The sequence below is a fragment of the Vicia villosa genome, unplaced genomic scaffold (assembly GCF_029867415.1).
Source record: "Vicia villosa cultivar HV-30 ecotype Madison, WI unplaced genomic scaffold, Vvil1.0 ctg.000218F_1_1, whole genome shotgun sequence".
NCBI classification, from domain to species: Eukaryota; Viridiplantae; Streptophyta; class Magnoliopsida; order Fabales; family Fabaceae; genus Vicia; species Vicia villosa.
The window spans coordinates 150,293-163,124 of NW_026705082.1; the positions used below are offsets into that span (position 1 = coordinate 150,293).

General features: G+C 36.4%; 1 protein-coding gene across 1 annotated transcript; it reads left to right on the forward strand.

Annotated features, from left to right (window-relative positions):
* The first annotated feature begins 477 nt into the window (after positions 1-477).
* LOC131625463 (uncharacterized) lies at positions 478-2,292 on the forward strand. The gene is made up of 2 exons (XM_058896326.1): positions 478-502; positions 611-2,292. Exons 1-2 carry the CDS (start codon positions 478-480, stop codon positions 2,290-2,292), a joined length of 1,707 nt encoding a protein of 568 aa, XP_058752309.1.
* The last annotated feature ends 10,540 nt before the right edge of the window (positions 2,293-12,832 follow it).

The following is a 12,832-nucleotide window of genomic DNA, read 5'->3' on the forward strand; positions in this document are numbered from 1 at the left end:
CGTTATTTACGCACTTTTACTTTCTGTAACTTTGAATCAAACAAACTTGAAACTTTATGCTTAGAACTATAGAAATTGTTGAACGGTTCTGATATCGCTCCAATCCCTGTGGATACGATAATATAAAATACTTACATTTGATTTGTACTTTCTACGACATCAAATTGGCGCCGTTGTCGGGGATTGGCGTTTAAGATATTAAAACATCGCAATCATTTCTATACTTTTAAGCTTTGTGCATTTGTTTATATATTATATATTTTTCTGTTTGTTGCAACGTTTGCTCAAGTGTTTGGATAGGTGGAAAAATTTTTGTTTATGCTTCGAGGCAAAAGTTCAAAGGAGCAACTTCTTTTTGATCCCGAGATCGAAAGAACAATCCGAAAGAACAAAAGGCAAACGAAGAAACAAAAATCCAAACAGAAAAAGAAAGGAGCATCTACATCAACTTCCTCATCAAGTTCATCAAAAGAAACAATGGCTGAAGTTGTTAATGGTCCTTGTAAAAGTAGCCCAAGGAGGTTCGCCCATCTCACCAACAATCCAGCCGCAAGACGAGCTGAGATGAAAACAGGACTGCTGTAAATTATTTATGCTAATCCTTTTGCAGGTTTGGATCATGAAGATCCATACACTCACCTCACCCGATTCTACGAAATAGCTGGTACATTAGGTGCACCAGAAGCTGAAGAAGAAGCCGTTTTCATGAGATTATTCCCGCACTCTTTGATCGGCAAAGCAAAGGATTGGTACCTCGATCAATCAACGGAAACCATGACCAATTGGAATGTGTTAGAGAGAAACTTCCTTAGCAGATTCTTTTCTCACAACCGATTCATGGATGCAAAGACAGCTATTGCCACATTCACCCAATTTTCAAATGAAACTTTGTGTGAAGCCTGGGAACGCTATAAATCCATGCTACGGAAGTGTCCAAACCATGGTTTCGATGACATGTCACAAATTCACATTTTCCGTAATGGATTATTACCTCAACCGAAGCTTTTACTTGACGCAACAGCTGGAGGTTCCTTGATAGCAAAAAGTGCAGCAGAAGCAATTTCAATCATTGATAGGATGGCTCTCACAGATCACCAAGTTCAACACAATCGAGGTACCTTACAAAAGAAGCCTGGAGTTTTGGAATTAGGTACAAATGATGCAATCCTAGCACAAAACAATCTGCTCACTCAAACCGTAGAGGAATTGACAAAACAGCTGTCCAAGCTTCCTCAACAACTCAAAGATATACACGGTTCGTCGAGCACATCGCACCAAGTAGCCTTTTGTGAACTTTGTACAGGTGACCATCCAACCGGTTTCTGTCCCCCGATCAACGAAGAGGTAAAATATATGGGAAATCAACAACAAAGGCAAGTTTCGTACAATCAAGGTTATCCACACAACAACAACGCAAGCTATGGCCAAAACCGACCAACTCAGTACCAAAGTTACACGCAGCCAGATAAGCTTTCAAAGATCGAGGATACCTTGAATCAATTCATGCAATTGTCCATGGCAAACCAAAAGAACACCGATGCGTCGATTAGAAATCTTGAAACGCAAGTTGGGCAAATTGCGAAGCAACTAAGTGAGCAGCAAAGAGGTACGTTTTCTGCCACTACTCAAGTTAATCCCAAGGAAACTTGTAATGCAATCATGACGAAAGGCGATGACATTGTTCAAGACAAAGTTGGGGAGAATTCAAAAGGTATCGTGGTAGATAAAAATCAAGAAAAAAGAAAACGTAGGGAGGAGGAAGAAAACAATGCGGATCCTGGAAAAGTTACCTTACCGGTTACCATTGGAAATATCTATGTTGATAACGCTTTAGTTGATCTTGGATCAAGCGTCAATCTTCTTCCATTATCCACCATGAGAAAGATTGGAGATATTCACTTGAACCCTACAACAATGAAGTTGCAACTTGCTGACAAATCAACCACAGAACCAATTGGTGTAATGAAAGATGTAATGGTCAAAGTGGATGGTTTTCGATTTTCAACTGACTTTGTGGTAATAAGCATGAACAAAGATGAAGACAGTCCTCCGATTTTAGGTCGTCCCTTCATAAAAGCATCTCGAATGATGATTGATGTGGATGAAGGGAAGATGAAAATAAGGCACAAAGAGGAAGAAGTCAACTTCAAATTGTTTCAACACAAAGAGAATGGCTATTCCAAAGCTAAAGCTCCTGATGAAAAAGGCCTGATATTGAAAAATATAAATGGTAAAGAAAGGCCAAATGATGGTGGGAAGGATGTTCTGACGAATTCATACAAACCACCGTAAGTTTATTCGAAACAGGCGTCGAGCTAAATGACGTTAAACAAGCACTTGTTGGGAGGTAACCCAAATTTTCATTGCTTTCATTTCCTTTATGCATAATTAATAGTAAGTAGGAAGGAAATGGCATGACATAGCACAAAGAAAATTCTGCAGAAAACAGAATTATGTAGAGTTCGCTACGCGAAGCCCTGCTTCGCTGCAGCGAATGCAGCAAGTTCAGAAAAAAATCTTTTCCAATCATGCCATCTTCTTCATTTTTGATTTCTATGTGTTTTCACTTTTGAGCTATAGATGACTCATGACCAATTCATAATGCTTGTTGTCCTCTAATAATAAATTGAAAGAAGAAGCATAGAGTGGAAGATCAACTTCACATAAACCAAAAGAACAAGGTTGAAGGACATGAGTTGAAAAGATTGCACTATCCAAGGTACATGTTTAAATGCTTTCTTAGAATTTAGCATATACATGACATGAGTAGGCTGCATAAAACCAGTTCATACAAACCTATGCCATGACATGTTTTCATATGAATCACTTAGTTCTAAAAACAAGAAAGTGAGGTAACCTTCCATTGTTCACTATATGCTAAGGAGACTGACAAATTCTTGTTTTAACTCGTTTGATTCATGCTTAAATCTTGCATTTATGTTGGTAATCGCAAAGACATAGAAGGGATCAAGGCAATTCTTTGAAATTGAGCATAACCACTAAACCAAATATAGCCTCATCGTCCCTTGTGAGTGAGTGATCTTTTGCAACCCCTTTTGAGCCCTATGACAATGAATCTATCATTAATGAACTGAACAATACATTAGGTAAACCACTTAGTGGATATTGTTCATAGCTTTGAAAATCATAAAAAGTTCATATATGATAGATTCTATTTTTCCTTGAATATAACCTTGAAACCATGATATCTTTTGAAAGATCTCAATGAGCATTCAAAGCAAGTAAGTATTGTTCAAGTTGGGGAGAAAAGAGAAAAAGACTTTCTTCAAAATAAAAGAAAAAGATTTGAGAATCAAAAGAAAAAAATTAGAAAATGAAGAAAGAAAAAGAAAAGGATACAAAAGAATGTTTTCAAAAGGAAGAAATAAGAAGTATTGGATAAAAGAGTCAAAACTTTGAATGCTCTTCTAAAAAGAAAAATCAACAACCTTTTGTTTCCATTATCCATAGAAATGACACTTCCTTGGTACCTTGGCCACATTACAACCATAAAAGACCTTAGTGATCTATGTTCTTGCTTATCAACATATCTTGCTTGGAAGAAAGTATGAATTGATCTAGATGTTAGCAAAATTTGTCATGTGAGAGATCAACGTACCTCATCATTTTCACTTATACAAAAAGTGTGGTAAGTGTGATTCATGATTAACATGTTTAGTGCTTTGGATTGATTGACATGGTTTTTATGTGGAAGACTTGTTTCATGAATATGTCTAAGTACTAAAGGAAGTCATAAAACATTTATCCTTGGATGTTCAAACTTCAAAGAGCCATGTGCCTCCTATACTTCATTGAGAAATTTGGTTAATCATGTGAAGGTGGTTTAGAAACTCTTGCTTTTGTTTTTACTTTGATTGAGGACAAGCAAAGATTCAAGTTGGGGAGAGTTTGATAAGTGCTTTATTCATGCTAAAATGACTTATTATAATATAGCACTTATCTTGCTTATTTGACATATTTCTCACATAAAACCCCCCAATTATTGAATAAACTATTATTGTGCAAGATTACTTGGCTTGGTTTGTTTTTGTGCAGGATTTGGCCTTAAGCAAAAAACCAGAAAACAGAGCATTCGCTGCAGCGAACCATATTTCGCTGTAGCGAATGAAGTCAGAATCAAACTTCCCAGTTTCGCTAGCAGCAAGTAGTAGCGAGGTACATTCGCTGCAGCGAACTATATTTCGCTGTAGCGAACTTTGGCGGTTTCTAGAAGATTTGAATTTCTTAAAGCTGAAGAAAACATTCGCTGCAGCGAAATATCCTTCGCGTAGCGAACTCTGGCGGTTCAACAAAGACTTAACAATGAAGCAAGGCATTCGCTGCAGCGAACTTCTGTTCGCGTAGCGAACTCAGGCGGCCAGAACAGCTATAAAAGGAGCAGAAAACCAATTCAGAAGAATTCATTCAGTTTTCTATCATTGTAACACTTTTGTAATAGCAGTAGAATAGAAATATAAGAGGTTTTTAGGGAGAAGGAGCTAGAGATACATCGAGAGTCGAGAAATCATCATTGATGTCGTTCCAACTCAAATCTTCCATTGAGCTTCAAACTACCATGAGTAGCTAAATCCCTCTCTTGTTGGGATTGGTCGTAGTTCACCGAAACAGTATGTATTTTCTTTGATCATGGCATTATATATAATTTATGTTTGAATCATTATCGTTGTTATCTTTGTTTTACAGTTTATTTCATGGATTGAATTGATATTGACAAATACAATTCTAATCTTGATCCAAGATAACATCTATTAAACTCTAAATGCTAGACATAGATTTAGGTTTAATATTCACTTTAAGTATTGAATCTTAATGCTACCGTATCGTTTAATAGGCTGAGAAATTGTCGATTAAACTATAAGGTAGAAATCTCAACAAACGTTTAGACATGAACTTTGTTGGGAGCAATACGTGATGATAATAAAACAAGCATATATTGTGTATAATTGATCCAAGATTTGCTTATTGAATCGGTGGATGAAAACCAATTCCCAACAAGTCTATTCTTCTGAAACTTATCTTTCGTTATTTACGCACTTTTACTTTCTGTAACTTTGAATCAAACAAACTTGAAACTTTATGCTTAGAACTATAGAAATTGTTGAACGGTTCTGATATCGCTCCAATCCCTGTGGATACGATAATATAAAATACTTACATTTGATTTGTACTTTCTACGACATCAGCGGTAGAGTGGCGAAGATGAACAATTTTGTGTCGACAATCGATAGCGACAGAGCCACCAGAAATCATAGGCCGCACGACGACGTGTGACAAGAATCAACAAAAAATGGGATTCGCCGTCGTTCAAGCTCCACGGAAGCAGATCTACAGGGTGACGGTGGCGGCCCGAGTGGCGGCGAGCGGCAGTAGCGGTTCAACATTTTGCGGTCAGATTTAATGAGTTTTGAATAATTCTAATTATGTTGATTTTTCGCTGCCAATTGATGAGTTTAGAGTTAATTGTTGATTTGTGAGTTAAAGTTGAATAGTTTTTTCATAAATTGAGTAAGTGGCTAAATTAGAGTTAATTGATCATGCTAGAGTTTTTAATTGAGTTGAGAGGAAAATATTAATTTACATTAAAATATTAATTTTTAGTTAGAGTTGGTATTAGTTAATTGGAGTTAATTGGCATATTTTAGAGTCTAGGACCAGAGTTTGAGTAACATTTACTTATGGCCATTTAAGGTTTTAATCTATTACAAATAATAATTAAAATAATTAATAATTATTAAAGTTTGAGCTTTTAGAGTTGTTATTGGCACCTTTTGGGTTGTGTTGCCACTATTGAGTTGAGTTAGTAGAATTTTCTATAGAGTTGTTAGCGTTGCTATAAAGTGGTTAAAGTTGGTTTTGAGTTATTAAGAGTCATATTTTTAATTGTTTGAGTGACTCTGACATGTTTAGAGTTGTCAAAGTTGATTTTCGAGTTGTTTACAATTATATCTGAAGAGTCTTAGAGGTAAAGTTGAGAGATTTGACTCTTTAGAGTTGTTTTGAGTTATTTCATTATTTGAGTAAGACTATATGAGTTGTCAGAGTTAAAATTAAGTAATTTTGACATGTTTTTGAGCTGTGTTGGTAATGTTGTGAGCAATAATGTATTTTTACTCGGTTTGATAAATGTTTATAAATACTTATATAATTATTGAGTTGTAATTGTATAAAATATTTTAGTTGAGTAATTTAGAGAGGAATTACATTGCTGACCTTACATGGACAAATAGATGGGTTCAGAGAGGAACCTTTTTGAGTTAGAGAGGTAATTGTTATTGTCGTTATGAGTTGCAAATATCGTTGTGTGATTCGTACATTCATGTATATCAGATTTAGGTAGGACTTCGGTCCAATGAGAAGGTTCAGAGAAGATTCAATGACGATCTCACGTCCACCGAGGGACACTGTTCAGAGAGGAACCAGAGGCATTGATAAATCAGTAAAATAACTCTGAAATCCAAAATTTCGCATCACGTGAATTTTTGAAGGAGGATTGAATAACATTTTATGTTGCATTTTATAATCGTTTATGAGGGTTAATAAATTTTTGTAATTGATATGAATGTTATTGAAATTATTTGTACTGCTTTATTCACCGATAACATCTATGGAATTATTCTCGCCCCTATTATTTGTGGTGTTCTATACTCGTTTAGGGTACATACGATCAGGTAGAGGAGTGGTTATTATGTTTGCTGGAGGATGGTGCTGAGGTCTCTTCATTTATTTGTGTTTTCCGCCGTTTATTTACGTTCAAGGAGTAAACTTTTTGAGTTTGAGAGGTAATTGTTATTGTTGTTATTATTTGCGAATATTATTGTATGATTCATGCATTCCTATATATCAGAGTTAGGTAGGACTTCAGTCTAATGAGATCACGATTCAAAGATGAATCAATGATTGTCTCACGTCTAGAGAGGGACACTGTTCAGAGAGGAACCAAAGGCATGGATAAATTAGTAAAATAACTCTGAAATCTAAACTTTTGCACCACATGCATTTTTGAAGGAGGATTGCATAGCATTTTAGGTTGCATTTTATAATCGTTTATGAGTGTAAATTAATTTGTGTAATTGATGTGAATAATATTGAAATTATTTGTACTGTTTTATTCACAGATAACATCTGTGGAATTATTCTCACCCCTGTTTGTTTTTATCGGTGGTGTTTTGTACTAGTTCGGAGTACATATGATCAGGTAGAGGAGTAGTTACTATGTGCGCTGGAGGATGGCGTTGAGGCCTCTTTATTTATTTTTGTTTTCTGCGATTTAGTTTTTCGTCAATGCTCTGGTTTGTAACATTAGGTTTTGGGACGTCATCATTGTTTCACATTTTCCAAAGTTGTTTTGAATTAATTGCTTATTTGAGATTACAGTTGTTTAATTTAAGATTTTGAAGTTTGAACTATATTTTTGAATTTTCGCTGCTATGTTTTAAATTGAGGAATTTGTTATTTTGAGTTGAGATGTGGCACCCTATGGTGAGTTTTGATTATCTTTGCATGATTCTATTTCAAGTATGTATTCGGGGTTAGGGTGTTACAAACATCATATATTATTTTATTTGGTTTAAGTTTTTGAGATTCTTCGAAGCTCTCCTAGTATTGTGTTTTGCTTCCGCGCTTCTTAAAATCTCCGAATTCATTTATGGGACCTAAAATTTTTTGAAATTGTATTAAAGGAAAATGGTATATTCAACCCCCCCTTTAGAACTCTTTATGTCCATATACTCACCCAACATCAATATCACACCCTCCTCATGTCCTATACTCAAAAACTTAAGATCACTGTGAAACCTATTGATCATGTCGACATTGGAGTACAAGGAAACAATATCTCGAGCATGAATAAGTTTGGTTTTTTTATTCATGGTTACCTGGGTGAAAAAACATGCATTTCAATGAACCCCATAAAAAAGAGAGTGGATTTCTTACTTTCCTTGCTGTCACCCCAAGGCCGCATATTCTTCTGGAAAAGAGGGAGTAGAAGGAGAGAAAAAGGGTTTTTACGAGACAATATACCAGTTTCTTGTGAGATTCTAATAACGCAAGCCATGTATCTACCTAATGAGATAGTGATAATGAGAATTGGAAAGGTTCCTTACACCTGGAAGACATGTGTTAGTAAAAGATGCCATTTTTATTTTTCCGAAAATACCATCATGAGTTGTATTAAATGCTACCCATAATTTCACACTAAAATATCCAGGCTTTCATAATTGATTGACGTTTGATGTCTCAGAGTCTAATAAACACGAAACCTAAGGTGTCCTACCATCGTCTAGCCAGCCTAGAAGCATGCGGTTGACAATGAATACTCGCCCCATGTTAACAAGGAGATTCGCCTTCAGCTGAGGGACTCGCCTCCAAGTGAGATACTTTCCTCCACCTAAGGGACTTACCCCATGTTAACAAAAGTATTGCCCTCATCCAAGGGAGTCGCATTGAGCTACGGATATTATCAAATGAGAAATACCTTAAAACACTTCACCCTCGTGCTTGAGGGATTGTGTAGTGTTATGTTTGTAAAGTGTCCCACCCAAGAGAAACTCCACGGGTCCTGCTAAGTAGGACATCATCAGGACGACATCTACACAGAACGTAGGGGCTCACCCTAAAGCGGATGACGTGTATATTATCGATGTCTCTTATTAGGTATAGGAGAAGGATTCATACCATGGTTCCCTATAGAGTAGGTTGTCAATAGTCTTTCCATATTCTTGTGGGAGTTGTTTTCTCCTCTGAGAGTCTCTTAAATCCTTGGACAAAAGACCTCTATAAATACTCCTCTCATAATAGGAGTAAGACAGATGACAACTAGTATGCTAATACTTAAGTGTCAATCCTAATTACAGAGTCTCTCACCTCACATGAGTAAGTCTCTTTCAACCACCACAAAACAACCATACAGGGTTTCTCTTCGTCGTGGGAAAGCTCTGACCACCATACAATTTAATATACCTACAAAGGCCTCTGAGTATCCCTTCCCTTATAGGGGTTACATGCACACCTGTAATTTTTTACTAGTATAGATGTTTATACTAGTGTATATTTATCCAACCTCAATGCAACTTTTTGGTTTTAGAAAGATTTCTACTTATACCTTTTGTCTCATCCCGTGTTATTTATATTTTAGATAAATAGGTTTCTTGAAAGGGGAAGGAAAAATATAATTGAAGATGTACCTTAATCACTTATTTATTTAGCTATATTTTCTGCTACGTAATCGAGTTTAGTTGTAGCATGGCTATGTTCCAATGTTGTAACTTTTATTGTATCAATCTATTATACTTTATTAAGTATCAATTATAATATCCTATTATTAATATTCTAGACACTTAGGGAATGGGTTGTTGCACCAATACTCTTCAAACATCACAACAAAAAATGACTTTAGACAACAACATAAATCTTTAGAGTGTGAACTATGCAAAGGTGTTATTTATCAGTGAACTAGTGAAGCACTTCATTTTCAAATATTTGTTGTTGGCAATGTTATCGGCTTAAGTTTGGAACCAAGATATGTGTTTGACAATTGACTAATTCATGTCACCAGCGAACTTGGTAAATTTAGGGACTTTCCATCCCCTAGGTAATTTTGTTTTTCAAATATATTTGGATAGGGGGATATAATTAGGCTTGTGAAGGCAAATGTTAAGACCGCTTTGGGCTAACACTTGTTCGACCATATTTGCAATATTACTGTCCCCCATAAATTATTCGGTTGGATGTTTCTCAAGACATGATCAACATCCAGATTCCTTTGTACCATCACCGGTCTAGAGTTATAGTACCATATATACTCTTCGTCCACTCTCCATAGGTTTCCCTTGATTAACAGGAACTGCCTTATTATCAGGGATATCAACTTTCCTTACATTTGACATTTAGGGTGTTTGTTGAGGCTGAATCGGAGGAGCGTCGGAAAAACAACAATCCGACTCATTTGTTGGGTAATTTTATTCACCATCTCAAGTTTACTTTCGTTCATTTGTTGTCTCAAGGTCGTCATAGAAGTTGTATTTAATGAGATGTTGTTTGGGGAGTATAACCTATTCCTCCTAGTCGACCACCATTATTTAATGTTGTTACAAAGGCATTATGATGGTTGAAAGGTGATCTAGTAATTATTGTATTATCATCATATGTCAATAAGTTCGACTGAAGGCCATCCATCATATAGTGTGGTATGCCATATTGGTAATACCCTGGAGGTGGCATTAGACCTAATTGATAAAGTGACCTAGAATGGTTAAAAGGTGAACCCCTAGGTGGTAGTGTGGGTATAGACTCTTGCACTAGCACTGATAGACGTTGTTATCGAGCCAGTAGCAGCATATGTCCTAATAGGGGACAACACCATCGCATTTTAGGGGGTCGTACCAATTGGTATAGCTTCTATATTTTGAGCATTTATTTGTGATGGGTTAGAAGTGTTAGTGTATGTGTCAGAACGTGAAATATTTAGGCATTTGTTTCCCACTTCTCAAGTTCATACATAAACAGTCATTGGTAGAGTGTCATGTAAAACGAAAATGCATACAGAGAACATGCGACGGTTATAATAGTTTTTTGAAAATTTTAGCACAAAGTCCCATTGGGTGTGCCAATTTGTTTATCCTAAAAACTGTTAAACACCATTAGTCTCTTGTTAAAGGTTACTATGGAGGCCTACTAGGGATTCTCAAGACAATGTGCATGAAGTTTTCCAAATAATGTGAAAATAGTAAGAATGTGAGTGGTTTTCACAATGATCGAAATTATGCTATGAAAATAAAAATAAGTTAAAGTGAAACTTTGACTCAGAAAGTAAAGGGTTCGACCATGAACAATACAAAAATGTAAAGTAAATTTGCAAGTAAAATTTTGCATAAATGGGAATTGGTGATCAAACATACATTGCACTCTTGGAAATCATTTCTCTCTTTGCTTGGTACTATGAGTTTTTTGTGAGTTTAGTAGAAAATTTGATACCCCTAATTCTCTTATTGAAACTATTATTTATGCTGAAACTCAAATAACTGCTAAGGGCGAGTTTCTCACCACTGAAAGCCACGCTCTCCAATGCATGTCTCTTTCTTTGAAAATTGCTTCCACGCGTCCTCATTATACGGATAAGGCCACCAAGTGGTTATTCAACCATATTTGTACCCTACAACTATTTTGATCGAATCAACTGCCCTAAATGTCTATATTGGCTACCTGGAAAAAATACTAAGTCTATAGCCCTTTCGCTAGGCTAGACTTCGACACCTTAATTCACCACTTTCACGTCTAAATGTCACTAGCATGCGCGTCAACCACGCTCTTGAGCATCACCAAAACATTCATCCAAATTTTCCTCATCTTCCCTTAAGCTAAAATGGGATTTGAGGCTTGTCGAAAAATCCTAGCTAACAAATTGCCCCCCCCCCCAAATGTCTCTTTAAACTGGAGGGAGATAGACACTGGTTTTACTTTTCTTTCACACTATTTGATGTAGTGTGCTGACGTCATCGTTATCATGGCATTCCCATCATCCATCATTTTGAAGACGTGCAACCACCACTGCCCTATTTACTAGCTCCAACTTCCTAGGACAATGTGGCCCACAAAATCAAATAGTTTAACTCCACTCACCCTACGCTCACCACGTGCCCTAAGACTTGGCGCTAACTGTCTGAATTACAAAACTGAAAGATTTTCTCTTCACCACTATAAATAACCCTTTTACATTTATATTCTTCTTTTACCCGATTTTTCTAACTTACAAGCCCAAACCTTTTTCTCTGAAAACTCGTTACCTTCAAAATATCTAACTCCAACAATGGTTTCATCTTTGAAAACCAAGAACCAGAAGAAATCTTCCCAAAGTACTTCTTATTGTTCTCGAAGCGTTATAAGTTTTCACCAGGTATGGCTCCCTTTGCCAAAAGAAACCATGGACATGAGTGGTTCACCATAGACTTTCTCCCTTCTAACCTGACCAAGCAGTTGATTCTAGGGAAATTTTAGAAGCTTTCGTCACTCCCAAACTCATCACTACTAGATAGCTCCCAAGGAGAGCGTGAAGATACTCTGCTATCAACCCAATTAGGTGTCTCACCAAATTGGACTTTGTCAGATTTTATGCCTAAGTGCTTTTTTGATCGAAAGTGTGACCTTTGCTTTGGTCGGCTACTTTCTCTAAAGATGAATGTGTTGATCGCCTCGAGCGCCATGCTGTCGACTAGTCTAGCCTTACTCCTTTCTCTTTTCAACCATCTTTTTACTACACAAAGGAATTTGACACTTGGCGGAAAAAATAACATGATAAAAAGATTCACCCAGTTTCAACATTATCTCACTATATCTAGCATATGCCTTCTTCATTATGCAGGCACAATTAAAAAAAGGTAGAGACCAACACATATTAGGGCAAAAAAATGGATTGTTGCCATGGGAAACCATCGAAAGTTTGTCGGGAGATGCATCTCCAGATTTGCTCTGCATTATTTTTGGAGATACATCTTCGGATTGAACTTGGTCAAAAAAATTGGAACATTTTGTGGAATTTGTGAATTTCTCCAGACATGTTTTATATGTCTATATTTATAATGCATGTGGAATAACTCACAACAAAGTTGGTCGGATTAAGGTCGAGCGTGTGTCCTAAACCGCGTAAGTATGGCATGAGAGGGCCACAACAAAAAGCTAAAGATCATTATCCATTTAAGGGTCACACAGTTTTATCCTAAAATTCAAAAAAAAAAATCTCATATTGACATATCTTATTGACTTAAGCGTTGAAGTGTTTGCAGATACCTGTGATTGGACCGAGACAATTACCAATCCG

Coding starts and splice junctions, on each gene's coding strand:
- LOC131625463 (XM_058896326.1), top strand. CDS start 478: ATGGCTGAAGTTGTTAATGGTCCTT. Junction 503..610: donor TGAAGTTGTTAATGGTCCTT/GTAAAAGTAGCC, acceptor ATCCTTTTGCAG/GTTTGGATCATGAAGATCCA.